The following is a 27204-nucleotide window of genomic DNA, read 5'->3' as shown; positions in this document are numbered from 1 at the left end:
AAGTGGAAGGTGAACTTTTAAAATAAAGTGTTTTGTTTTTTACATTTGGTGTAAAAAAAATCAGGAATTTTATTCTGAGGAGGGGCATGCTATTTTTATTTATGTGCTCTCTCTGCCATCTCATCCTGGTTGTTCTCGCCACCTCAAACAGAACATTTCCAAGACCATATCTCCAGAACTGTCAAAAACGTGACCATCTACCCTACCCCACAAGCTCGCTGCTTAGGGGTCACCCTTGACTCTGAACCGTCCTTCATTCCCCACATTCAGTCTGTCTCAAACTCCTGTTACATGCATCTAAAAAACATATCCAAGATACAACCCATTCTCATACAAGACACTACTAAATCTCTTATCCATGCACTCATTATATCCCGCATTGATTATTGCAGTAGTCTAACTGGTCTTCCCAAGAACAGACTCTCACCACTGCAATCCATACTAAATGCTGCTTCTAGGCTGATCCTCCTAGCAAGACGCTCATAGTCTGCTGATCCGCTCTGCCAGTCCCTCCATTGGTTGCCTGTATCTTACCGTATTCAATATAAAACACTTCTACTTGCTTATAAAGCTATTACCCATACTGCACCAGCATATATCTCTGCACTTATCACAGAATATCTCCCATCTCGACCACTCCGCTCTGCACAAGATCTGCGTCTCTCTTCTGCACGGATCACTAGCTCCCATTCACTATTACAGGACTTTCAGCGGGCTGCTCCCATCCTATGGAATGCCCTTCCACGCACAATAAGACTCTCCGCTAGCCTCAACTTTCCAGCGTTCCCTGAAAACTCTCCTCTTCAGGCAAGCCTATCATATTTAAGTTCTACATGCATAACCCTCCGAGGCACTTATGTATTATATAGCTTCCCTTCTGGACTTGTAACTTGGTGGGACTGTTATGCTATTACTGGTGCCTGTCCTTGTGTTTCCCTCCTATATCCCTATAGATTGTAAGCTTGCAGCAGGGCCCTCTAACCTCCAAGTCTGTCTGTTACCCAGTTTGTTTTATCACTGTCTACTATTGTAAAGCGCAACGGAATCTGGTGTGCTATATAAGACGCTGTAACGGAATCTGCTGCGCTATATAAGACGCTGTAACGGAATCTGCTGCGCTATATAAGACGCTGTAACGGAATCTGCTGCGCTATATAAGACGCTGTAACGGAATCTGCTGCGCTATATAAGACGCTGTAACGGAATTTACTGCGCTATATAAGACGCTGTAACGGAATCTGCTGCGCTATATAAGAATCTGCTGCGCTATATAAGACACTGTAACGGAATCTGCTGCGCTATATAAGACGCTGTAACGGAATCTGCTGCGCTATATAAGATGCTGTAACGGAATCTGCTGCGCTATATAAGATGCTGTAACGGAATCTGCTGCGCTATATAAGACACTGTAACGGAATCTGCTGCGCTATATAAGACGCTGTAACGGAATCTGTTGCGCTATATAAGACGCTGTAACGGAATCTGTTGCGCTATATAAGACGCTGTAACGGAATCTGCTGCGCTATATAAGACACTGTAACGGAATCTGCTGCGCTATATAAGACGCTGTAAAGGAATCTGCTGCGCTATATAAGACGCTGTAAAGGAATCTGCTGCACTATATAAGACACTGTAACGGAATCTGCTGCGCTATATAAGACACTAACAGAATCTGTGGCGCTATATAAGACGCTCTGGCGCTTTATAAGACGTTGAGGCGCGATGAGACCCTGTACATAAATCTAGGGCAGTAATCGGGCTGCTCTGACAGGAACATCTTAGTAATGAGAAGTCAGAGGCTAATGGCTGGTTTGCTGCATGGAGATGGGACGTTGCTGGTAATGCCGGACTTGTAGTACTTTCCAGCTGCCACACTGCCTTCTACGAAGATGCTGCTAACCCTTTCATCCCTCTTCAGACGGCCATAAAGAGAAATAACCCCCGGAAGTTTCTGCGCAGTGTTGGAGATGGGGAGACTGTGGAATTCGATGTGGTGGAAGGAGAGAAGGTGAGTGGATTGTAATCTCCTTGTCCAGGCCCATGGGGGAATAGGGTCTAGAACTCATCAGTGGTGACCACTTGTGTCTACTTAGGGTGCCGAGGCAGCAAACGTCACTGGCCCCGGCGGTGTGCCGGTTAAAGGAAGCCGGTTTGCCCCCAACAGACGTCGGTTCCGCAGACGTTTTTACCGGCCAAAAGGAGAGAATGCTACAGAATCTGGTGGAGAAGGTGTAAGTACGGACCAAGTGAGCGAAGGGGAGAGGGTGGAGGAAGCATCCCCTCAGCAGAGACCTGTCCAGCGCAGACGTCCACCTCCATTCTTCTACAGACGCCGTTTTGGTAGGGGAGGCAGACCAGCCAATCAGGAGCAGACTGCAGAGGAGGTATGTCCTTGTGTGTCTGACCGATGTGCTCCTCTCCTGGGGGTGTGAGGCTCCGTATCTATATAGCAGGAAGGAGGAGTGTTGTCCCAGTACTCTGCACTGTATGTACCCTTCGTCTCATAGTAGACCAGTAGCGTGAAGTGATAAGTTTCTGCTGTGTCTCATACAGTCTTCATTGTAGAAAAAGGAAAAAAACATGGGGCGCTCAAAGGTAAACAAGAACTAACGGTACTTATGTACTAACTGGGCTGCCGATTTTGAAATCGGGTCCATCGCATCTGATTGTATGCCTTAAGTTAAGGCATACAATCAAAAAATCGGCAGCCCAGATAATACATAAGTGCCGAACTAACAATTTATTAAAAACCACTTAAACAACAATACATACAATAAAATCACAATCTAATACTGTCACTATATATTTACACACACATCGGGCCTAGTGTTAAAAGTATTCTGTTACTGCAGAAATGGGTCTTGGCTTTTGTATAGGACCGGCTTGATAGCTCCTTAATTAGAAACGTGGTCCTTTTTTGGACTAAGGACCATCCAATCGAGTGGTGGGTATACACACTGACAGATCCAATCTGTCATGCAATGTCTTATTGCAGGTAATGCTGTATGGGCAGATTCCTTTTCAGTCACAAGCCTTGCGGCACAATCCAGACAATAGCGGGTTAAGTGTCTTACCACTGGGCAGGGCTCTCACCTATACGGCAGTGTGTGTGCAGCCTCAGCGTCCACTCCGTCCCGCTGTCTCGACTGACCCTCTGCTCGGAAGTCAGCTGGGTTATGGTAATTGCTCTGCCACAGTCTCGACTGGTGTCTGTGCTGTAATCAGGGGGAGATCGGGCTCTGGCGATGTAGAGGTAATTGTCGGGTATCGGAGTTAATCCTTAAGGAACGTGTTTCGCCGCACTCTGGGCGGCTTTTTCAAACCAGGAGTTTGTAGAAAACATTAGCCATGTAGGCTCAGTGTAACGTCTGCTTGTCTGGTCCATCTGTAGGATGCAGAGACTAAAGACCCTGCCCTTCCTGAGGCTCAACCTGGTGTAGATGATCAGCAGAGACTTCCGCCACGAAGATTCCGTCCCAGATTCCGAAGGTATGAACCTGTGGTGTCTCCTTACCTGCAGAATGCTGTTACTGTGTCTCCGGGGCAGCCATGTTTTCCCATCTCCGCTTTCTTCTCATTCCCACTGTGCTGTCGTCCTGCTGTTTTATTCCCTCGCAATGCACCTGGTTCTCTCGCCCTCTTCTGTCCTCTGCCCCTGACACCATAACCTTGCTAAGTATAGTACCTATCGCTACAGGTATTATGGTGCGGTCAGTGCGCAGTGGTATGTTGGGGACATTACAGTAATGATTAGTGGGGTCTGGTACCGTCAGTACGGGTATTATGGTGCGGTCTCTGCGCAGTGTGTTGGGGACATTACAGTAATGATTAGTGGGGTCTGGTACCGTCAGTACGGGTATTATGGTGCGGTCTCTGCGCAGTGGTATGTTGGGGACATTACAGTAATTAGTGGGGTCTGGTACAGTCAGTACGGGTATTATGGTGCGTTCTCTGCGCAGTGGTATGTTGGGGACATTACAGTAATGATTAGTGGGGTCTGGTACCGTCAGTACGGGTATTATGGTGCGGTCTCTGCGCAGTGGTGTGTTGGGGACATTACAGTAATGATTAGTGGGGTCTGGTAACGTCAGTGCGGGTATTATGGTGCGGTCTCTGCGTAGTGGTATGTTGGGGACATTACAGTAATTAGTTGGGGTCTGGTACCGTCAGTACGGGTATTATGGTGCGGTCTCTGCGCAGTGGTGTGTTGGGGACATTACAGTAATGATTAGTGGGGTCTGGTACCGTCAGTACGGGTATTATGGTGCGGTCTCTGCGCAGTGGTGTGTTGGGGACATTACAGTAATGATTAGTGGGGTCTGGTAACGTCAGTACGGGTATTATGGTGCGGTCTCTGCGCAGTGGTGTGTTGGGGACATTACAGTAATGATTAGTGGGGTCTGGTACCGTCAGTACGGGTATTATGGTGCGTTCTCTGCGCAGTGGTATGTTGGGGACATTATAGTAATGATTAGTGGGGTCTGGTACCGTCAGTGCGGGTATTATGGTGCGGTCTCTGCGCAGTGGTGTGTTGGGGACATTATAGTAATGATTAGTGGGGTCTGGTAACGTCAGTGCGGGTATTATGGTGCGGTCTCTGTGCAGTGGTGTTGGGGACATTACAGTAATTAGTAGGGTCTGGTACCGTCAGTACGGGTATTATGGTGCGGTCTCTGCGTAGTGGTATGTTGGGGACATTACAGTAATTAGTGGGGTCTGGTACCGTCAGTACGGGTATTATGGTGCGGTCTCTGCGTAGTGGTATGTTGGGGACATTACAGTAATGATTAGTGGGGTCTGGTAACGTCAGTGCGGGTATTATGGTGCGGTCTCTGCGCAGTGGTATGTTGGGGACATTACAGTAATTAGTGGGGTCTGGTAACGTCAGTACGGGTATTATGGTGCGGTCTCTGCGCAGTGGTATGTTGGGGACATTACAGTAATGATTAGTGGGGTCTGGTACCGTCAGTGCGGGTATTATGATGCGGTCAGTGGTATGTTGGGGACATTACAGTAATTAGTGGGGTCTGGTAACGTCAGTACGGGTATTATGGTGCGGTCTCTGCGCAGTGGTATGTTGGGGACATTACAGTAATGATTAGTGGGGTCTGGTACCGTCAGTGCGGGTATTATGGTGCGGTCTCTGCGCAGTGGTGTGTTGGGGACATTACAGTAATGATTAGTGGGGTCTGGTACCGTCAGTGCGGGTGTTATGGTGCGGTCTCTGCGCAGTGGTATGTTGGGGACATTACAGTAATGATTAGTGGGGTCTGGTACCGTCAGTACGGGTATTATGGTGCGGTCTCTGCGCAGTGGTATGTTGGGGACATTACAGTAATGATTAGTGGGGTCTGGTAACGTCAGTACGGGTTATTATGGTGCGGTCTCTGCGCAGTGGTATGTTGGGGACATTACAGTAATGATTAGTGGGGTCTGGTACCGTCAGTGCGGGTATTATGGTGCGGTCTCTGCGCAGTGGTGTGTTGGGGACATTACAGTAATGATTAGTGGGGTCTGGTACCGTCAGTACGGGTATTATGGTGCGGTCTCTGCGTAGTGGTATGTTGGGGACATTACAGTAATTAGTGGGGTCTGGTACCGTCAGTATGGGTATTATGGTGCGGTCTCTGCGCAGTGGTATGTTGGGGACATTACAGTAATGATTAGTGGGGTCTGGTACCGTCAGTACGGGTATTATGGTGGGGTCTCTGCGCAGTGGTATGTTGGGGACATTACAGTAATGATTAGTGGGGTCTGGTACCGTCAGTACGGGTATTATGGTGGGGTCTCTGCGCAGTGGTATGTTGGGGACATTACAGTAATGATTAGTGGGGTCTGGTACCGTCAGTACGGGTATTATGGTGGGGTCTCTGCGCAGTGGTATGTTGGGGACATTACAGTAATGATTAGTGGGGTCTGGTACCGTCAGTACGGGTATTATGGTGCGGTCTCTGCGCAGTGGTGTGTTGGGGACATTACAGTAATGATTAGTGGGGTCTTGTACCGTCAGTACGGGTATTATGGTGCGGTCTCTGCGCAGTGGTGTGTTGGGGACATTACAGTAATGATTAGTGGGGTCTGGTAACGTCAGTACGGGTATTATGGTGCGGTCTCTGCGCAGTGGTGTGTTGGGGACATTACAGTAATGATTAGTGGGGTCTGGTACCGTCAGTGCGGGTATTATGGTGCGGTCTCTGCGCAGTGGTATGTTGGGGACATTACAGTAATGATTAGTGGGGTCTGGTAACGTCAGTGCGGGTATTATGGTGCGGTCTCTGCGCAGTGGTATGTTGGGGACATTACAGTAATTAGTGGGGTCTGGTAACGTCAGTACGGGTATTATGGTGCGGTCTCTGCGCAGTGGTATGTTGGGGACATTACAGTAATGATTAGTGGGGTCTGGTAACGTCAGTACGGGTATTATGGTGCGGTCTCTGCGCAGTGGTATGTTGGGGACATTACAGTAATGATTAGTGGGGTCTGGTACCGTCAGTGCGGGTATTATGGTGCGGTCTCTGCGCAGTGGTGTGTTGGGGACATTACAGTAATGATAAGTGGGGTCTGGTACCGTCAGTACGGGTATTATGGTGCGGTCTCTGCGTAGTGGTATGTTGGGGACATTACAGTAATTAGTGGGGTCTGGTACCGTCAGTATGGGTATTATGGTGCGGTCTCTGCGCAGTGGTATGTTGGGGACATTACAGTAATGATTAGTGGGGTCTGGTACCGTCAGTACGGGTATTATGGTGCGGTCTCTGCGCAGTGGTATGTTGGGGACATTACAGTAATGATTAGTGGGGTCTGGTACCGTCAGTACGGGTATTATGGTGGGGTTTCTGCGCAGTGGTATGTTGGGGACATTACAGTAATGATTAGTGGGGTCTGGTACCGTCAGTGCGGGTATTATGGTGCGGTCTCTGCGCAGTGGTGTGTTGGGGACATTACAGTAATGATCAGTGGGGTCTGGTACCGTCAGTGCGGGTATTATGGTGCGGTCTCTGCGCAGTGGTATGTTGGGGACATTACAGTAATGATTAGTGGGGCCTGGTACCGTCAGTGCGGGTATTATGGTGCGGTCTCTGCGCAGTGATGTGTTGGGGACATGACAGTAATGATTAGTGGGGTCTGGTAACGTCAGTGCGCAGTGGTATGTTGGGGACATTACAGTAATGATTAGTGGGGTCTGGTACCGTCAGTATGGGTATTATGGTGCGGTCTCTGCGCAGTGGTATGTTGGGGACATTACAGTAATGATTAGTGGGGTCTGGTACCGTCAGTACGGGTATTATGGTGCGGTCTCTGCGCAGTGGTGTGTTGGGGACATTACAGTAATGATTAGTGGGGTCTGGTAACGTCAGTACGGGTATTATGGTGCGGTCTCTGCGCAGTGGTGTGTTGGGGACATTACAGTAATGATTAGTGGGGTCTGGTACCGTCAGTACGGGTATTATGGTGCGGTCTCTGCGCAGTGGTGTTGGGGACATTACAGTAATGATTAGTGGGGTCTGGTACCGTCAGTACGGGTATTATGGTGCGGTCAGTGCGCAGTGGTGTGTTGGGGACATTACAGTAATGATTAGTGGGGTCTGGTACCGTCAGTACTGGTAGTATGGTGCGGTCTCTGCGCAGTGGTATGTTGGGGACATTACAGTAATTAGTGGGGTCTGGTACCGTCAGTACGGGTATTATGGTGGGTTCTCTGCGCAGTGGTATGTTGGGGACATTACACTAATGATTAGTGGGGCCTGGTACCGTCAGTGCGGGTATTATGGTGCGGTCTCTGCGCAGTGATGTGTTGGGGACATGACAGTAATGATTAGTGGGGTCTGGTAACGTCAGTGCGGGTATTATGGTGCGGTCAGTGCGCAGTGGTATGTTGGGGACATTACAGTAATGATTAGTGGGGTCTGGTACCGTCAGTATGGGTATTATGGTGCGGTCTCTGCGCAGTGGTATGTTGGGGACATTACAGTAATGATTAGTGGGGTCTGGTAACGTCAGTACGGGTATTATGGTGCGGTCTCTGCGCAGAGGTATGTTGGGGACATTACAGTAATGATTAGTGGGGTCTGGTACCGTCAGTACGGGTATTATGGTGCGGTCTCTGCGCAGTGGTGTGTTGGGGACATTTATAGTAATGATTAGTGGGGTCTGGTAACGTCAGTGCGGGTATTATGGTGCGGTCTCTGCGTAGTGGTATGTTGGGGACATTACAGTAATTAGTGGGGTCTGGTACCGTCAGTATGGGTATTATGGTGCGGTCTCTGCGCAGTGGTATGTTGGGGACATTACAGTAATGATTAGTGGGGTCTGGTACCGTCAGTGCGGGTATTATGGTGCGGTCTCTGCGCAGTGGTATGTTGGGGACATTACAGTAATGATTAGTGGGGTCTGGTACCGTCAGTATGGGTATTATGGTGCGGTCTCTGCGCAGTGGTATGTTGGGGACATTACAGTAATTAGTGGGGTCTGGTACCGTCAGTACGGGTATTATGGTGCGGTCTCTGCGCAGTGGTGTGTTAGGGACATTACAGTAATGATTAGTGGGGTCTGGTACAGTCAGTACGGGTATTATGGTGCGGTCTCTGCGCAGTGGTGTGTTGGGGACATTATAGTAATGATTAGTGGGGTCTGGTACCGTCAGTACGGGTATTATGGTGCAGTCTCTGCGCAGTGGTGTGTTGGGGACATTACAGTAATGATTAGTGGGGTCTGGTACCGTCAGTACGGGTATTATGGTGCTTGCTCTGCGCAGTGGTATGTTGGGGACATTACAGTAATGATTAGTGGGGTCTGGTACTGTCAGTGCGGGTATTATGGTGCGGTCTCTGCGCAGTGGTGTGTTGGGGACATTACAGTAATGATTAGTGGGGTCTGGTACCGTCAGTACGGGTATTATGGTGCTTGCTCTGCGCAGTGGTATGTTGGGGACATTACAGTAATTAGTGGGGTCTGGTACCGTCAGTACGGGTATTATGGTGCGGTCTCTGCGCAGTGGTGTGTTGGGGACATTACAGTAATGATTAGTGGGGTCTGGTACCGTCAGTACGGGTATTATGGTGCGGTCTCTGCGCAGTGGTGTGTTGGGGACATTACAGTAATGATTAGTGGGGTCTGGTACCGTCAGTACGGGTATTATGGTGGGGTCTCTGCACCGTGGTATGTTGGGGACATTACAGTAATTAGTGGGGTCTGGTACCGTTAGTACGGGTATTATGGTGCGGTCTCTGCGCAGTGGTATGTTGGGGACATTACAGTAATGATTAGTGGGGTCTGGTACCGTCAGTGCGGGTATTATGGTGCGGTCTCTGCGCAGTGGTATGTTGGGGACATTACAGTAATTAGTGGGGTCTGGTACCGTCAGTACGGGTATTATGGTGCGGTCTCTGCGCAGTGGTATGTTGGGGACATTACAGTAATTAGTGGGGTCTGGTAACGTCAGTACGGGTATTATGGTGCGGTCTCTGCGCAGTGGTGTGTTGGGGACATTACCGTAATGATTAGTGGGGTCTGGTACCGTCAGTACAGGTATTATGGTGCGGTCTCTGCACAGTGGTGTGTTGGGGACATTACAGTAATTAGTGGGGTCGGGTATTATGGTGCGGTCTCTGCGCAGTGGTATGTTGGGGACATTACAGTAATGATTAGTGGGGTCTGGTACCGTCAGTGCGGGTATTATGGTGCGGTCTCTGCACAGTGGTGTGTTGGGGACATTACAGTAATGATTAGTGGGGTCTGGTAACGTCAGTACGGGTATTATGGTGCGGTCTCTGCGCAGTGGTATGTTGGGGACATTACAGTAATGATTAGTGGGGTCTGGTACCTTCAGTACGGGTATTATGGTGCGGTCTCTGCGCAGTGGTGTGTTGGGGACATTACAGTAATGATTAGTGGGGTCTTGTACCGTCAGTACGGGTATTATGGTGCGGTCTCTGCGCAGTGGTGTGTTGGGGACATTACAGTAATGATTAGTGGGGTCTGGTAACGTCAGTACGGGTATTATGGTGCGGTCTCTGCGCAGTGGTATGTTGGGGACATTACAGTAATTAGTGGGGTCTGGTAACGTCAGTACGGGTATTATGGTGCGGTCTCTGCGCAGTGGTATGTTGGGGACATTACAGTAATGATTAGTGGGGTCTGGTACCGTCAGTGCGGGTATTATGGTGCGGTCTCTGCGCAGTGGTGTGTTGGGGACATTACAGTAATGATTAGTGGGGTCTGGTAACGTCAGTACGGGTATTATGGTGGGGTCTCTGCGCAGTGGTATGTTGGGGACATTACAGTAATGATTAGTGGGGTCTGGTAACGTCAGTACGGGTATTATGGTGCGGTCTCTGCGCAGTGGTGTGTTGGGGGCATTACAGTAATGATTAGTGGGGTCTGGTACCGTCAGTGCGGGTATTATGGTGCGGTCTCTGCGCAGTGGTGTGTTGGGGGCATTACAGTAATGATTAGTGGGGTCTGGTACCGTCAGTGCGGGTATTATGGTGCGGTCTCTGCGCAGTGGTATGTTGGGGACATTACAGTAATGATTAGTGGGGTCTGGTACCGTCAGTACGGGTATTATGGTGCGGTCTGGTACCGTCAGTGCGGGTATTATGGTGCGGTCTGGTAACGTCAGTGCGGGTATTATGGTGCGGTCTCTGCGCAGTGGTGTGTTGGGGACATTACAGTGATGATTAGTGCGGTCTGGTAACGTCAGTGCGGGTATTATGGTGCGGTCTCTGCGCAGTGGTATGTTGGGGACATTACAGTAATGATTAGTGGGGTCTGGGACCGTCAGTGCGGGTATTATGGTGCGGTCTCTGCGCAGTGGTATGTTGGGGACATTACAGTAATGATTAGTGGGGTCTGGTAACGTCAGTACGGGTATTATGGTGCGGTCTGGTACCGTCAGTGCGGGTATTATGGTGCGGTCTGGTAACGTCAGTGCGGGTATTATGGTGCGGTCAGTGCTATGTTGTGACATTTATATTCCTGCCGTAATCATCTGCATTTAGTAATTGTGAATCCCTAAAATAAATGATCAGTCCTATTATTATCCTGGGATTTGGGATTGAATAGTGCTCCTACCACATGACTCTGCACGCTGCGGTCAGTAACAGCCAGACACTGCCCAGCATTGAGTCCTTGGAATTGCAGACAATCCCGGCAATATTAGTCATTTGTTGGAACAAATTGATGTCCGCTCTTTGTCCAGAAGTTCCCATAATGGAAGTGTACTTACAGTAGTTACCACTTGTCAACCAATGGGTACTAGCCTCAGATTAGGCCGTACCCTGCCATTAATGGGCGCCTCCAATTTTGTGTTGTCACATTGATGTTTACGCAGACCCTTCCGTCCTCGACCCCCACCTCAGCAAGCCACGGAGGCAATTGACGGGGAAGCCAAACCTACATCTGACACAGGACCTCGCCCAGAACCCCAGCGACAGCGCACTCGCCCTTATTTCCAGCGTCGCAGGCGACAAGGTGCAGTACCAGCTGCAGCACAGGTGAGGAGTCTTCTTCTGGTCACAATGACAGCTTGGAGGGAAGTACAGGATTAATCAGTCTGCCTCTTCCTATAGGGTGATGGAAAAAGCGCAGCAGAGCCCACTCAGGGCTCAAACACAGAGGATCCGCCTAAACTGCCTGATACAGCCGCTGAGGTTGTTCCGGTAAGTGCAGTCTGTATTCATAGTCTCTCCCCTGTGCCGTGCGTGCCGCCGTCTCTCCCCTGTGCCGCTGTCTCTCCCCTGTGCCGCCGTCTCTCCCCTGTGCCGCCGTCTCTCCCCTGTGCCGCCGTCTCTCCCCTGTGCCGCCGTCTCTCCCCTGTGCCGCCGTCTCTCCCCTGTGCCGCCGTCTCTCCCCTGTGCCGCCGTCTCTCCCCTGTGCCGCCGTCTCTCCCCTGTGCCGCCGTCTCTCCCCTGTGCCGTGCGTGCCGCCGTCTCTCCCCTGTGCCGTGCGTGCCGCCGTCTCTCCCCTCTACCGGCAATCTTTCTGCAGCTTAACCAGATCAAGGACCATTTAGTCAGCTGTTCTCCATAGATTTCACAATCATGTACAGTACAAGTTCTCAAACCCTGACCTCTGGACCAAACCGGTTCATGTTTTCCAGGTGTCCTCACAGAAACACAAGGGAAATAATTATCTCAGTTAAGGGAATGAGTACACCTGTGCTGCTAGGGGACCCGGAAGGGAATGGGTGCTGCCGCTAGGGGACTCGGGGGATGTGAAAGGAAATGGGTGCGCCTCTGCTACTGCTGCTAGGTGATCTGGGGGACGTGTAAGGGAATGTGTGCTACTGCTGGGGGATGTGCAAGGGAATGGGTACTCCTGCTAGGTGACCTGGGGGATGTGGAAGGGAAGGGGTTCACCTGTGCTGCTGCTAGGTGACCTCGGGTATGTGGAACAGAAGGGGTGCTGCTGCTAGGTGACCAGGGGGATGTGGAAGGGAAGGGGTGCACCTGTGCTGCTGCTAGGTGACCTGGGGGATGTGGAAGGGAAGGGGTGCACCTGTGCTGCTGCTAGGTGACCTGGGGGATGTGGAAGGGAAGGGGTGCACCTGTGCTGCTGCTAGGTGACCTGGGGGATGTGGAAGGGAAGGAGTGCACCTGTGCTGCTTCTAGGTGACCTGGGGGATGTGGAAGGGAAGGGGTGCACCTGTGCTGCTGCTAGGTGACCTGGGGGATGTGGAAGGGAAGGAGTGCACCTGTGCTGCTTCTAGGTGACCTGGGGGATGTGGAAGGGAAGGGGTGCTGCTGCTAGGTGACCTGGGGGATGTGGAAGGGAAGGGGTGCACCTGTGCTGCTGCTAGGTGACCTGGGGGATGTGGAAGGGAAGGGGTGCACCTGTGCTGCTGCTAGGTGACCTGGGGGATGTGGAAGGGAAGGAGTGCACCTGTGCTGCTTCTAGGTGACCTGGGGGATGTGGAAGGGAAGGGGTGCACCTGTGCTGCTGCTAGGTGACCTGGGGGATGTGGAACGGAAGGGGTGCACCTGTGCTGCTGCTAGGTGACCTGGGGGATGTGGAAGGGAAGGGGTGCTGCTGCTAGGTGACCTGGGGGATGTGGAAGGGAAGGGGCGCACCTGTGCTGCTGCTGCTAGGTGACCTGGGGGATGTGTAAGGGAAGGAGTGCACCTGTGCTGCTGCTGGGGGATGTGGAAGGGAAGGGGTGCACCTGTGCTGCTGCTGCTAGGTGACCTGGGGGGATGTGGAAGGGAAGGAGTGCACCTGTGCTGCTGCTGGGGGATGTGGAAGGGGTGCACCTGTGCTGCTGCTAGGTGACCTCGGGGATGTGGAACGGAAGGGGTGCTGCTGCTAGGTGACCTGGGGGATGTGGAAGGGAAGGGGCGCACCTGTGCTGCTGCTGCTAGGTGACCTGGGGGATGTGGAAGGGAAGGAGTGCACCTGTGCTGCTGCTGGGGGATGTGGAAGGGAAGGGGTGCACCTGTGCTGCTGCTAGGTGACCTGGGGGATGTGGAAGGGAAGGGGTGCACCTGTGCTGCTGATAGGTGACCTGGGGGATGTGGAAGGGAAGGGGTGCACCTGTGCTGCTGCTGGGGGATGTGGAAGGGGTGCACCTGTGCTGCTGCTAGGTGACCTCGGGGATGTGGAACGGAAGGGGTGCTGCTGCTAGGTGACCTGGGGGATGTGGAAGGGAAGGGGCGCACCTGTGCTGCTGCTGCTAGGTGACCTGGGGGATGTGGAAGGGAAGGAGTGCACCTGTGCTGCTGCTGGGGGATGTGGAAGGGGTGCACCTGTGCTGCTGCTAGGTGACCTGGGGGATGTGGAAGGGAAGGGGTGCACCTGTGCTGCTGCTAGGTGACCTGGGGGATGTGGAAGGGAAGGGGTGCTGCTGCTAGGTGACCTAGGGGATGTTGAAGGGAATATATGTACCCGTGCTGCTGCTAGGTGACCTGGGGGATGTGGAAGGGAAGGGGTGCTGCTGCTAGGTGACCTGGGGGATGTGGAAGGGAAGGAGTGCACCTGTGCTGCTGCTTCTAGGTGACCTGGGGGATGTGGAAGGGAAGGAGTGCACCTGTGCTGCTGCTAGGTGACCTGGGGGATGTGGAAGGGAAGGAGTGCACCTGTGCTGCTGCTGGGGGATGTGGAAGGGAAGGGGTGCACCTGTGCTGCTGCTAGGTGACCTGGGGGATGTGGAAGGGAAGGAGTGCACCGGTGCTGCTGCTGGGGGATGTGGAAGGGAAGGAGTGCACCTGTGCTGCTTCTAGGTGACCTGGGGGATGTGGAAGGGAATATATGTACCTGTGCTGCTTCTAGGTGACCTGGGGGATGTGGAAGGGAAGGAGTGCACTTGTGCTGCTGCTAGGTGACCTGGGGATGTGGAAGGGAAGGAGTGCACCTGTGCTGCTGCTAGGTGACCTGGGGGATGTGGAAGGGAAGGAGTGCACTTGTGCTGCTGCTAGGTGACCTGGGGGATGTGGAAGGGAAGGAGTGCACCTGTGCTGCTGGGGGATGTGGAAGGGAAGGAGTGCACCTGTGCTGCTGCTGGGGGATGTGGAAGGGAAGGAGTGCACCTGTGCTGCTGCTAGGTGACCTGGGGGATGTGGAAGGGAAGGAGTGCACCTGTGCTGCTGCTAGGTGACCTGGGGGATGTGGAAGGGAAGGAGTGCACCTGTGCTGCTGCTAGGTGACCTGGGGGATGTGGAAGGGAAGGAGTGCACCTGTGCTGCTGCTAGGTGACCTGGGGGGGATGTGGAAGGGAAGGAGTGAATCTGTGCTGCTGCTGCTGGGGGATGTGGAAGGGAAGGAGTGCACCTGTGCTGCTGCTAGGTGACCTGGGGGATGTGGAAGGGAAGGAGTGCACCTGTGCTGCTGCTAGGTGACCTGGGGGATGTGGAAGGGAAGGAGTACACCTGTGCTGCTGCTAGGTGACCTGGGGGATGTGGAAGGGAAGGAGTGCACCTGTGCTGCTGCTAGGTGACCTGGGGGATGTGGAAGGGAAGGAGTGCACCTGTGCTGCTGCTAGGTGACCTGGGGGATGTGGAAGGGAAGGAGTGCACCTGTGCTGCTGCTAGGTGACCTGGGGGATGTGGAAGGGAAGGAGTGCACCTGTGCTGCTGCTAGGTGACCTGGGGGATGTGGAAGGGAAGGAGTGCACCTGTGCTGCTGCTAGGTGACCTGGGGGATGTGGAAGGGAAGGAGTGCACCTGTGCTGCTGCTAGGTGACCTGGGGGATGTGGAAGGGAAGGAGTGCACCTGTGCTGCTGCTGGGGGATGTGGAAGGGAAGGAGTGCACCTGTGCTGCTGCTGGGGGATGTGGAAGGGAAGGAGTGCATCTGTGCTGCTGCTGGGGGATGTGGAAGGGAAGGAGTGCACCTGTGCTGCTGCTAGGTGACCTGGGGGGGATGTGGAAGGGAAGGAGTGCATCTGTGCTGCTGCTGCTGGGGGATGTGGAAGGGAAGGAGTGCACCTGTGCTGCTGCTAGGTGACCTGGGGGATGTGGAAGGGAAGGAGTGCACCTGTGCTGCTGCTAGGTGACTTGGGGGATGTGGAAGGGAAGGAGTGCACCTGTGCTGCTGCTGGGGGATGTGGAAGGGAAGGAGTGCACCTGTGCTGCTGCTAGGTGACCTGGGGGATGTGGAAGGGAAGGAGTGCATCTGTGCTGCTGCTGGGGGATGTGGAAGGGAAGGGGTGCACCTGTGCTGCTGCTACGTAACCTGGGGATGTGGAAGGGAATGTGTGCACCTGTGCTGCTAGGGGACCTGGAAGGGAATGGGTGCTGCCGCTAGGGGACCCCTGGGGGGGGGGGGGTGGAATGTGGAAGGGAATGGGTGCTCCTGCTAGGGGGACCTGGGGGACGTGGAAGGGCATGCGTGCTACTGCTGGGGGATGTGCAAGGGAATGGGTACTCAATCGTCATTCCGAGTGTCCTCAATTGGGAAGCAGACTTTTTGAGTCGTCAGACTGGATGCTGGGGAATGGACCCTCCATCCGAAACATTCCAGGTGTTGGTAGACTGGTGGGGCAGACCGGAGGTAGATTTGATGGCGTCACGCCACAATCACCAGGTCACCCTGTACGGTTCCAGGTCTCAAGATCCAGGTGCTTGCTTGGTAGATGCTCTGTCGGCCCCGTGGCCGTTCACTTTCATGTATGCCTTTCCCCCCTTCTCGCTCCTTCTACGAGGTCTTCGCAAGTTGAAGGGGGCACGTTGATTCTGGTGGCCCCACATTGGCCTCGGAGGATCTGGTTCTCGGATCTTCAGGCCCTGTCAGTGGCCCCTCCAATCCGTCTACCTCTGGCCGGATCTAATCACACAAGGTCCGTGCCTCCATCCTGATCTGCAGCGGTTGTCTTTGACAGGGTGGCTTTTTGCCGTCTACCGCCAAGCTCGTTCTTTTCAACAAGTTCTCCCAAGGACTTGGAAAAGTGCATAGCCCTGGAGTAGGCCATACAAAAACTACTGTCGGCAGGCGTCATTGCTCCCATTCTGGTGTCGCAACAAGGCACAGGTTTTTACGCCAGTCTTTTTTTGGTGTGGGAGCCCAATGGGTCTTTCCGTCCCAATCTAAAGAGGCTCAACAAAATTCTCAGGGTCCCAAAGTTGAAGATGGAAACCTTGCAGTCCATTGTTCTGGCGTTACAACCAGGGGACTACATGGCATCCCTCGACATCCAAGATGTTTATCGGCATATACCCATCAAACAAGAACACTGGCTGTTTGAGGCTTGCACTGCAGGACCGTCAGTTTCAGGCACTACCTTTCGGCCTTGCCACCGCTCCCCGGGTGTTTACGAAGGTCATGGCAGTGTTGGGCAGTACTCTTCGCATCCAGGGTGTCCGGATTCTTCCATATCTGGACGATCTGTTGATCCTGGCAGTCTCCTCAGGTTCTCCAGGCACACTTGACCAAGGTCGTAGCAGTCACGGGCCAGTTGATAACCCAGCCGTGGCTTTCCAAGTCATCCATAATTCCTACTCAATCCATGGTTCACCTAGGGGCCCTGTTGGACACAGTCAATCAGCGGATTTACTTGCCAGAGGTTCGCCGCAAAGCTCTGCAAACCCGTGTTCAGCATCTTCTCTCGCTCAGGTGTGTCTCAATCCATGCCTGCATGAGGTCCTGGGCTCCATGGTGTCTGCCTAAGACATGGCAGAGTACGCACAGTTCCACACTCGCACCCTACAATGGGATATTCTCAAGAAATGGTCGGGGTTGTACTCCAATATACGATCACACCTGATTGTCTTGTCTCCGGCACCATGGAACTCCCTGTCCTGGTAGCTTCTAGGTCAGAACCTTATGGAGGGGAGGCCATTTTGGATTCACAGGTAGATTCTCCTCACCACAGATGCCAGTCTCTGAGGTTGGGGAACGGTCACATATCAGAAATCCTTTCAGGGGCTTTGGACTCCGCAGGAATCCCTACTGTCTATCAACGTTCTCGAACTGAGGGCAGTCTTACTGGCTCTCCGCCAGGGGGAGCCTTGGCTTAAGGGTGGCCGGTGCAAGTCCAGTCGGACATTGCGAGGACGGTGGCTTAATCAACCACCAGGGTGGCACTTTAAGCCGGCCGGTCATGGCGGAGGCCTCCCGTATCTTCAATTGGGCGGAGATCAAGATACCCGCTTTGTCAGCAATCGTCATTCCGAGTGTCCTCAATTGGGAAGCAGACTTTTTGAGTCGTCAGACTGGATGCTGGGGAATGGACCCTCCATCCGAAACATTCCAGGTGTTGGTAGACCGGTGGGGCAGACCGGAGGTGGATTTGATGGCGTCACGCCACAATCACCAGGTCACCCTGTACGGTTCCAGGTCTCAAGATCCAGGTGCTTGCTTGGTAGATGCTCTGTCGGCCCCGTGGCCGTTAACTTTCATGTATGCCTTTCCCCCTTCTCGCTCCTTCTACGAGGTCTTCGCAAGTTGAAGGGGGCACGTTGATCCTGGTGGCCCCACATTGGCCTCGGAGGATCTGGTTCTCGGATCTTCAGGCCCTGTCAGTGGCCCCTCCAATCAGTCTACCTCTGGCCGGATCTACTCACACAAGGTCCGTGCCTCCATCCTGATCTGCAGCGGTTGTCTTTGACAGGGTGGCTGTTGAGACCTCCTTGTTAAAAGCTAAGGGTTTTAATTCACGGTGCGATTTAGACTAAGCTCAGGGCTCGTAGGCCACCTTCAGCAGGAGCTTATCGCATCTGACGGGCTTACTTTTCTGGGTGTCCTTCTCAGCAGTTTAATCCAAAGACTTATCGTTTGTCTCTGATTCTGTCCTTTCTGCAAAAGGGTGTGGAGGCTGGCCTCCGTCCTTTCTGCAAAAGGGTGTGGAGGCTGGCCTCCGACTGTCTATGTTGAAGGTCCAAAGGTGTTGGCTTTGTCTATTCTATTTCGTAGGAGGTTGGCGTTGTTGCAGGACTTCCGCACTTTTTTGCAGGGAGTCTTGCGCATCCAACATCAGTTTGTTCCGCCAGTAGCTCCATGGGTTCTTTCCCCGGTTCTCAAGTCCCTTCTGGGCCCCCATTTTGAACCCTTGCGATCAGTGGATCTATTCTGGCTTACATGGAAAACTTTCTGTTGGCCATTGCTTCAGCCAGGAGGGTCTCTGACTTGTCGGCTGTGTCCTGTCAGTCTCCTCTCCTGGTTTTTCATCCTGATAGGACCGTTCTTCAAGCCGTCTCTTTACACCTCCCCAAGGTGGTGTCCAAGTTTCATGTTAATCAGGGGATGGTGGTTCCGGCCTTTCGTAGGCCGGATGCTTCTCCTGAGCAGCGGTTTCTGGATGTGGTACGTGCGTTACGCATCTATGTGCATCGCACTAAAACCCTTAGGAAATCTAACTTTGTCCTCTATGGATTTCAAAAGAGGTTGGACTGCTACATAGCAGACTATTGCCCGGTGGCTGAGGTCTGTTATCAAGCAAGCTTACTTGTGTGCCTCCCTCCCGTTCCAACGGTGGCCTGGGCTCATTCTACGAGGTCTGTGGGTGCGTCTTGTGCTGTTAGGGGCGGTGCGACAGCAGAGCAACTTTGCAAGGTGGCAACTTGGTTGTCTCCTCATACTTTTCTTACGCTTTTACGCGTTTGACACGTTTGCCTCCCAGAACTCGGCATTCGGCCAGAATATACTGGTCGCGGCACAGGCGCGTCCCCACCCATAGGTGGCTGCTTTAGGACGTCCCACTGTTATCCTTGTGGCCCCTGACGTCTGCCGCAGAAGAAACCGAGATTTATGTCTTACCTGTTAAATCTTTCTTCGTGGATGTCAGGGGCCACAGGGATCCCTCCCTGCCGCACCTGCTTCATTGGTATTGAAGTTCATGGTTCCTCCGTTGAGTGAACTTAGTTAAAAATTCCTTTGAGGGTACTAACACATGTTACAGTTATGGTTTCTCTGAGCAACCACACACATTTCTCCTTCATACTTCATGGCAGCCTTACAATGGGTTAATCCCTTATCTCCCAGTATGTAGACAGGTAGTTTTTTCCACGTGACGCTAGGATCCTCCCCTTGCTCCTCCTCATGGTATCATGCTCACTCCCCCTGCTCTCCCTCAGTCTTTTTCCTGTCTCCTTAGGAGTAGGTTCAGGTAGATAGGTTTATTTTGTTACCTGATCGGTGTGCTGGTTATGCGACTGATCCCTGGGCAGTAGAGTGGGATGGCGGTGCCGATATCCCAGCGCTTGGTCCGGGCCGGTGGCAGTGACATGTGCGCAAGTGAAGGTCTCTCCATTTCTGAGCAGTGATGGCGTCTCAGCAGGAAAGGTATGTTACAGCGTGCACGCTCCCGGCGGCTATTAGTGCTGTCCGGCGAGATGACGCGCTTCCAGGTCTGGTGCGTTCCACGATATCGGCGTGCGTTCCAGCTAGCGGAAGGGCTGGTTGGACGCGGCAAAACCAAGGGCAGTATTTAAACACAATGCTGTGTGTGCTGACACTATGGAAGAGCCCTCTAATACTGTGATTGCGCTGCCCAGGTAAGTCCTCAGAGGACTGGTTATTAGTCTAGTATCAGGTGATAGTTAGGAAGAATCTTTTTCTTTTTATAGTGTGCCTTCAGCACCAAGAGGACGGTTAAGAAGAAATACATCTAAGCAATGTCTATCATGTGACTTAACATTTGTGGGATGCATAGGAGCCACAGTTTGTGAGCAGTGCATTAAGTCTAAAACTCCTGCACAAGAAGCACATAATGTCCCTGCTCAGTACTCTGAGCTGATGGAATGGATGAAAAAGAATTTCATGTCCAAGGAGGATTATTTGTCCACTTCTAATAGAAGTAGATCTCAGACAAGCCTGGATCAGGATTCAGAAAATCCTAACCCTTAATTGTCAGATAATGCTGATTCCTTAGACACTTCTATAGTCAGGCGAAGTGGTGGATGATCGTACATTTAATTTGGAGATTGTGGATTTGGTGCTCAAAAATCTGTACAAAACCTTGAATTATAAGGAAACGGCTAAAGAGGAAGGTGAAGACAGAGATAATAAAAAAGCAGACATTTTCCAATACATAAAGTAGTCAAAGCCATAATGACAAAAGAATGGCAGAATGCTGAGAAGCGTATTGGGAATATGAAGAGAGTTGATAAAATGTATCCTATTAAGGATGAAGAGTTTTTAAAATGGTGTACTGTACAAAAGGTGGATGCTGCGGTTGCAGAGTTAACCACAAAAACCACTATCCCTATAGAAGATGGGGCATCCCTGAAAGATGCAATGGATCGCAAAATGGAAAGTGCATTTAAAAGGTTGCATATTTCAAACGCAGTTTCTATAAAATCTGGTGTGGCGGTGGCCTCAGTTTCTAGAGCACTACGTTTGTGGTGTGCTTCTCTGCAAGAACAGATACATGATAGAGTGCCTAGAGAACAAATTGCAAAAAAATTGTCCATTCAGGCGGCAGTAGATTATATCTGTGAAGCGTCACTGGATACACTAGATTTCTCAGCAAAATCTATTACATCCGGGGTAGTGGCAAGAAGAGCGCTATGGCTCAGATCATGGGCAGTGGACTCGTACTCCAAAAATAAGTTGGCGAATTTACCTTTTGAGGGTTCATGCTTGTTTGGCACTAAGTTAGATGCCATGATTCAACGCATGTCAGGGGGAAAATCTGTTGGATTACCCCAGGATAAACGTGGCAGATATGGTGATTTTTCATCAAGACAGACTTTCAAACAGGCAAGATCCTACCGTCCTGGTCGGTCCTATAGGGACAGATATGCTTCAGGCACGACAAGATCATTTTTTCGTCAATCCAACAGAAGAGGTGGTCACAAACAGTGACTATTTAGATCCCCCAGTTACAATGTCTGTGGTAGGAAGACTCGCTCAGTTCTCAGGAATCTGGGAACAATCTATAACCGACAAGTGGGTCTTAAAAATTGTAACCCGGGGATATCAGTTGGAGTTTGCCACAAGGCCAAAAAGACATCTTCATAGAATCCAGTCTTCCATGTCAGAAGACAGAGATTAGTGTTATGTCAAGTATACAAGAGCTGGTTCTTTCAGGAGCAGTGGAAGAAGTGCCAATCTCGGAAATAAGAACAGGATTCTATTCAAGAATATTTACAGTAGAAAAAGCATCCGGAGGATTCCGGACAATACTAGACTTACGAAGGTTGAACGAAAGAATGATAAAGAGAAAATTCTATATGGAAACTCTGGATTCCATTGTTTCAGGAATAAGGAAATACTATCTAATCTCAGTAGATTTAAAAGATGCATATTTCCATGTTCCAGTGAAAAAGGCAGACAAAGTAAGATTCTGTGTGAGAGGAACACATTATCAGTTCACTTGTCTGCCATTCGGCCTCACTACTTCACCAAGAATATTCACAAGTTTTAGTAACATTAATTGCTTATCTCAGGAAAAGAGGAATAAAAATTTGGGCGTATCTCAACTATCTCCTCACAGGGTCCTCAAGAGAATCGGTAATGGCAGATGGTGTTAGAAATACTCCAGAATCATGGATGGCTGATAAATTGGGGAAAGAGCCAACTACAACCGTCAAAAATTATCCAATTTCTAGGAGTAACAATAAACACGACAGAATTCACAGTAGCCCTGTCAGAAGAACGTTGTGCAAAAATACAACAATTAATAGATATCGTTCAAACAAGAAAACAGATTCAGCTAAAAGTGGCAGTAAGTCTTCTGGGAATGATGTCATCTGCTATCAGAAGTATTCCTTGGGCCAGATGGAGGATGAGAATTTCAGTGGAGTCTGCTAAAGAATGCAAGACCTCAAACGGCGCAAAGTTACTTCATAACGATTTCAATAGAAGCAAGAGATTCTCTAAGCTGGTGGAACGAAAATCTTTTAAAGGAGAGATTCTCATCTCTAGAAATTCCTCTATTTGTCATCACCACAGATGCAAGCGTAGTAGGTTGGGGTGCCCACACTCGGAACAAGACTTGTCAAGGAGCCTGGTCTCCTCAAATCAAAGAGAATTAAGAGCGGTATGGCGAGCTATGTGCGCGTTCAAAGATCAAATCCAAGATTCTCATGTAAGAATTATGTCAGACAATATCACTACTGTGACCTATATAATCAAACAAGGAGGCACAAAGTGCAAACCTGTTGAAAGAATTAGAAAACATTATGTATTGGGCAGAAGCAAACCTGCAATCGATATCGGCCTTCTATCTTCCGTGCAAGGAAAATCAGACAGCAGATTTTCTGAGCAGAACAGTAATATGTCCAGGAGAATGGGAGCTGCAGAATTCCTTGTTTCAATTGATAGTTCAGAGATATGGAAAACCGGAAATCGACCTGATGGCAAGCAACAAGAACAAGAAGGTGAATCCGTATTTTTCCAGGTATCAGATGCAAGGGTCATCAGGGATAGATGCTTTGTCTCAGAAATGGGAGTTCAGACTGGTTTATGTGTTCCCGCCTTTCCCTCTAATACCCAAGGTGTTGAAGAAAATAAGGGAGGAAAAAGTGCAAGCTATAGAACTTCTTCTTCAAGCAAGAAAGAAGGTAACTTCTGAAATTTATTCTAGGATTTGGAGGACCTTCCTTGAATGGTGCAAGAATAGATGTGATGTGAACAATTGGAAAATTTCAGATAGTCTAAAATTTTTAGGTGATGGTTACAAAAAAGGTTTAGCCAGTTCAACTATAAAGGTACAGGTTTCAGCTTTAAATATATTGTGTTAGATAAAAAACTGTCAGAAGAAAAATGAATTACTCAGTTGTTGTTTTTTTTTTTTCAAGCTATGAGAAGACCTAGAATAAAATCAATTGTACCACAGTGGGACCTGAATTTGGTTCTTAATACTCTTATGCGGCCTTCATTTGAACCATTAGATAGAGCAAAATTGAAATTTTTAACATGGAAGACTATATTTTTGATGTCCATCACTTTAGCTCGAAGGATTGGAGAAATACAGGCACTTTGGGTGCAGGAGCCTTATTTGAAGATGTTTGAGGACCGTATAGTGCTCAGAACAAATCCATCCTTTCGACCAAAGGTAGTGTCAACTTTTAATATAAACAGAGAAATCATACTTCCATCCTTCTATCCAAAACCATCAGGTAAAAAGGAACAGGATCTTCATACTTTAGATGTGGTGAGAGCAGTATCAATTTATTTGAACAGTCAAAACATTTAGACATTCGGAAACATTATTTGTTCCATTAGGCATAAGAAAAGGATTTGCCATCAAAGCAAACCCTATCCAGATGGGTCAAAGAGACTATTACATTCTGTTATAAGAAGGTTGGAATTCTAAAGGCATACTCGGCAAGAGCAATGTCTGTATCTTGGGCTAAGGAAGCAAGAGTGTCCATGAAGGACATTTGTGAAGCGGCGACGTGGTCTTCTATTCATACGTTTGCCAAACACTATGAATTGGATGTGGCTAGAGAACAGTTCGGGAGACAGTTTCTCAGTAGAGTCATGTCCTAAGGTATTGTATTGCCCTCCCTCATTTATGCTTTGGTATGTCCCATTCTAAGGCTGCCATGAAGTATGAAGGAGAAAATAACGGATTATACTCAAGATAATTCCTTTTCTTCGGAATACTTCATGGCAGCCCGTATATACCCTCCCTCTATGTGTTTTTTTTTTTTTCATGGCTAGGATCCAGAGGAGAAATTCAAAGACAGGGGGAACAGGGGGAGTGAGCAGATATACCATAAGGAGGAGGATCCTAGCGTCAGGTGTGAAAAAACTACCTCTGTACATACTGGGAGATGAGGGATTAACCCATTGTAAGGCTGCCATGAAGTATTCCGAAGAAAAGGAATTATTGTGAGTATAATCCGTTATTTCTTGAATGTGCTTTTATCTTGTCTCCTGCCTGGCTTAGGAAATAACTAACTAGCCTAGGAGGCGAGGGAGGGGAGGAGCCAGGGCTGTCTCTGAGCAGCCAGAAGTTTTTAACCTTTCTGGTGCTGGAATTGGTTGTGACCTCACTCTACCCACTGTTATCCCTGTGGCCCCTGACGTCCTCGAACGATGTAACAGGTAAGACCTAAATCTCAGTATGTGACTGCACGCTGACTAGCACAGCTGACACTAGACTGCATACAGTACATATATGTGAGTGCACGCTGACTAGCACAGCTGACCATACAGTACATAGTTCTCCTTTGGGAGACATCAGGGGCCACAGCGTTACAGGGGGTTGTTGATTGGGAGTGAGCACCAGCACCCTAGAGGTTAAACTTCAACTTCCTCCCAGGCAGCCCGGCTCCTCTCCTCTACCCCGCCTCCAGGCCGAAGACCTCAGTTTTTCCGAATGCTGGCAAGAGCCAGATGCACCCACTAGAGGGGCTGCTGTTTTAGCAGGCAAACTTTTTTTTTTTTTCTTTAAGTAGTACGTTTATTTATAAGGCGCCGCAAAGTGTCCGCAGCGCCGTACATAGCAAACAAAAAACAAATGACAAGGTAACGTACAGGGTGTGTTGAAAAATACAGTATTTTTTTTCTTTAATTACTTATTGTACTAAGCTCTCCTAAGTAATTATGCCCAACAAGGGCAAGTCCAAAAAGGCCCCAACATTGCTGTCATGCACGGTCTGTAATGCGGGCCTATCTCCCCTGGACTCTGTACAGGATGGCTTATGCGCAAGCTGCTACAATGCGCAGGCGCTGCCTACGGCCTCCTCGGGCCTCATCCCTTTGTGCAGATGATGGCGCAGCTAGTGGATAAAGTCTCAGCTGCGCTGCCCCGGCAGCCCGTACCGTCCTCATCGGCAGTGGGTGCCCAGGGGGAGGGTTTATTGCCCACAGATAGACGCAGGTCTTTAGTTAAAAAACTTGCGCCACTCCGGCCCCTCCTCCTGCAGGAGGAGGAGGTTCAGGATGACTATTATGTGGAGGAGGCAGTCTATGACGATGGGGACGCTTGCGTTAGAGAGGACCCCCTGTCTCGTCTCTGTGCCAGGCCTGGTTACAGCTGTTAAGAAGGTCCTTCTATTAGATGACTATTGCCTGTGGATTTGGGCCCTATATTTAGGTGCCCTAAACGCTCCTTGGGTTTGTTTCCCAAGTCGGATAACCTTGACAAGGTCCTTAGAGAGGCTTTGGAGGTTCCTAATAGTAGGTTTGTCATTCACAAACGTTTCTCCTCCCTCTATCCTCTCCCCCAGGAGGATAGGACCCCCTGGGAGACGGCCCCCAGGGTAGACGCTCATGTGGCAAAATTGGTAAAAGCGTCTCAGTTGCCAATTCCTACAGCGTCTCTTAAAGACCAAGTGGACCAAAAGTTGGAAAACTTCCTGAAGCTTATTTACACCACGGCTGGGGCAGCAGGCAGACCTGCCCTGGCGTCAGCTTGGGTGGCTATTCCCCTAACTAAATGGACTGCTGTCCTGGCGGCAGGGGTGTCTGAGGGGGCCCCAGCAGAAACCCTGCTGCCTACTATAGAGTTGATAAATCAGGCTGCGAGGCAGCTCTTGATTCTGCTACTCTCTCCTCTAGGGTATCAGTTTCGGCAGTGGCCACCCGCAGATCCCTATGGCTGCGTTCCTGGAAGGCTGACACTGACTCAAAGAAGGCTTTGGAGGCTCTTCCCTTCGAGGGTTCCCTCTTATTCGGTCCTGAGCTGGATAAAATGGTTGCTACGGTGGCAGCTTCAAAAACTGCCTTCCTACCATCCACCCCGGCTCCGCGGCCCCGGCCTACTTTTCAGTCCTTTTGTTTCCAGGGCCGTGGTAGGGGACAGGCCTTCTCCTCCAGATTTCCCCAGTTTACCACTCTTAAGCTGTTTCACTATCCCTGCTCCCTCCGAGACCAGGGGCCATCTGCGCTCAGCACAGTCTCCTGGAGTGCGGGTACAGTCTCCCCTGTATAACGGTCTACTGCTGACACGCTCTTACAGAGTTCACATCCTACTGGCTCCCATAGACGCACAGTAGGGGATAGGAGTGCATTGGCAATTTCTTTGCACCAGCATTATAGTGTGTCGCGTAGCCAAGTTTCTTGACCAATTTAGAGAACAATTACATGACGTCCTTTGGTTTGGTTATGGGGTGAGGAACAAGATTGGCTTTGCGGTTTTGTATTTATTTACAGTTTCTTATATAGCGCAGCAGATTCCGTTACATTTTCTTATATAGCGCAGCAGATTCCGTTACAGCGTCTTATATAGCGCAGCAGATTCCGTTACAGCGTCTTGTATAGCGCAGCTGATTCCGTTACAGCGTCTTATATAGCGCAGCAGATTCCATTACATTATCTTGTATAGCGCAGCAGATTCCGTTGCGCTTTACAATAGTAGACAGTGATAAAACAAACTGGGTAACAACAGACAGACTTGGATGTAGGATGGCCCTGCTGCAAGCTTACAGGTATATAGGAGGGAAACACAAGGACAGGCACCAGTAATAGCATAGCAGTCCCACCAAGTTACAGGTCCAGAAGGGAAGCTACAGTATATAATACATAAGTGCCTCAGAGGGTTATGTGTGCGGTATATAAATATGATAGGCTTGCCTAAAGAGGTGAGTTTTCAGGGAACACTTGAAAGTTCGGAGGCTAGTGGAGAGTCTTATTGTGCGTGGAAGGGCATTCCATAGGATGGGAGCAGCCCGATGACAGTCCTGTAATAGTGAATGGGAGCTAGTGATCCGTGCAGAAGAGAGATGCAGATCTTGTGTAGAGCGTAGTGGTCGAGATGGGAGATATTTTGTGATAAGTGTAGAGATATATGCTGGTGCAGTATGGTTAATAGCTTTATATGCGAGTAGAAGTGTTTTATAATGAATACGGTAATATACAGGCAACCAATGGAGGGACTGGC

The 27204-nt window shown here is 50.4% G+C and overlaps 1 protein-coding gene across 1 annotated transcript in view; it reads left to right on the top strand.

Moving 5' to 3' along the window:
- Positions 1–27204, top strand: part of YBX2 (Y-box binding protein 2) — a 38677-nt gene that overhangs the window by 9221 nt on the left and 2252 nt on the right. The window contains exons 4-8 of the mRNA XM_083185913.1: positions 1919–2008; positions 2094–2384; positions 3392–3489; positions 11333–11495; positions 11571–11660. Of these exons, the coding sequence (XP_083042039.1) occupies positions 1919–2008; positions 2094–2384; positions 3392–3489; positions 11333–11495; positions 11571–11660 (732 nt within the window). The remainder of the gene's footprint in view (positions 1–1918; positions 2009–2093; positions 2385–3391; positions 3490–11332; positions 11496–11570; positions 11661–27204) is intronic.

Source organism: Crinia signifera, chromosome 4 (genome assembly GCF_055691185.1).
Source record: "Crinia signifera chromosome 4, ASM5569118v1, whole genome shotgun sequence".
Lineage (NCBI taxonomy): Eukaryota > Metazoa > Chordata > Amphibia > Anura > Myobatrachidae > Crinia > Crinia signifera.
This window is presented reverse-complemented; position numbering and strand designations above follow the sequence as displayed.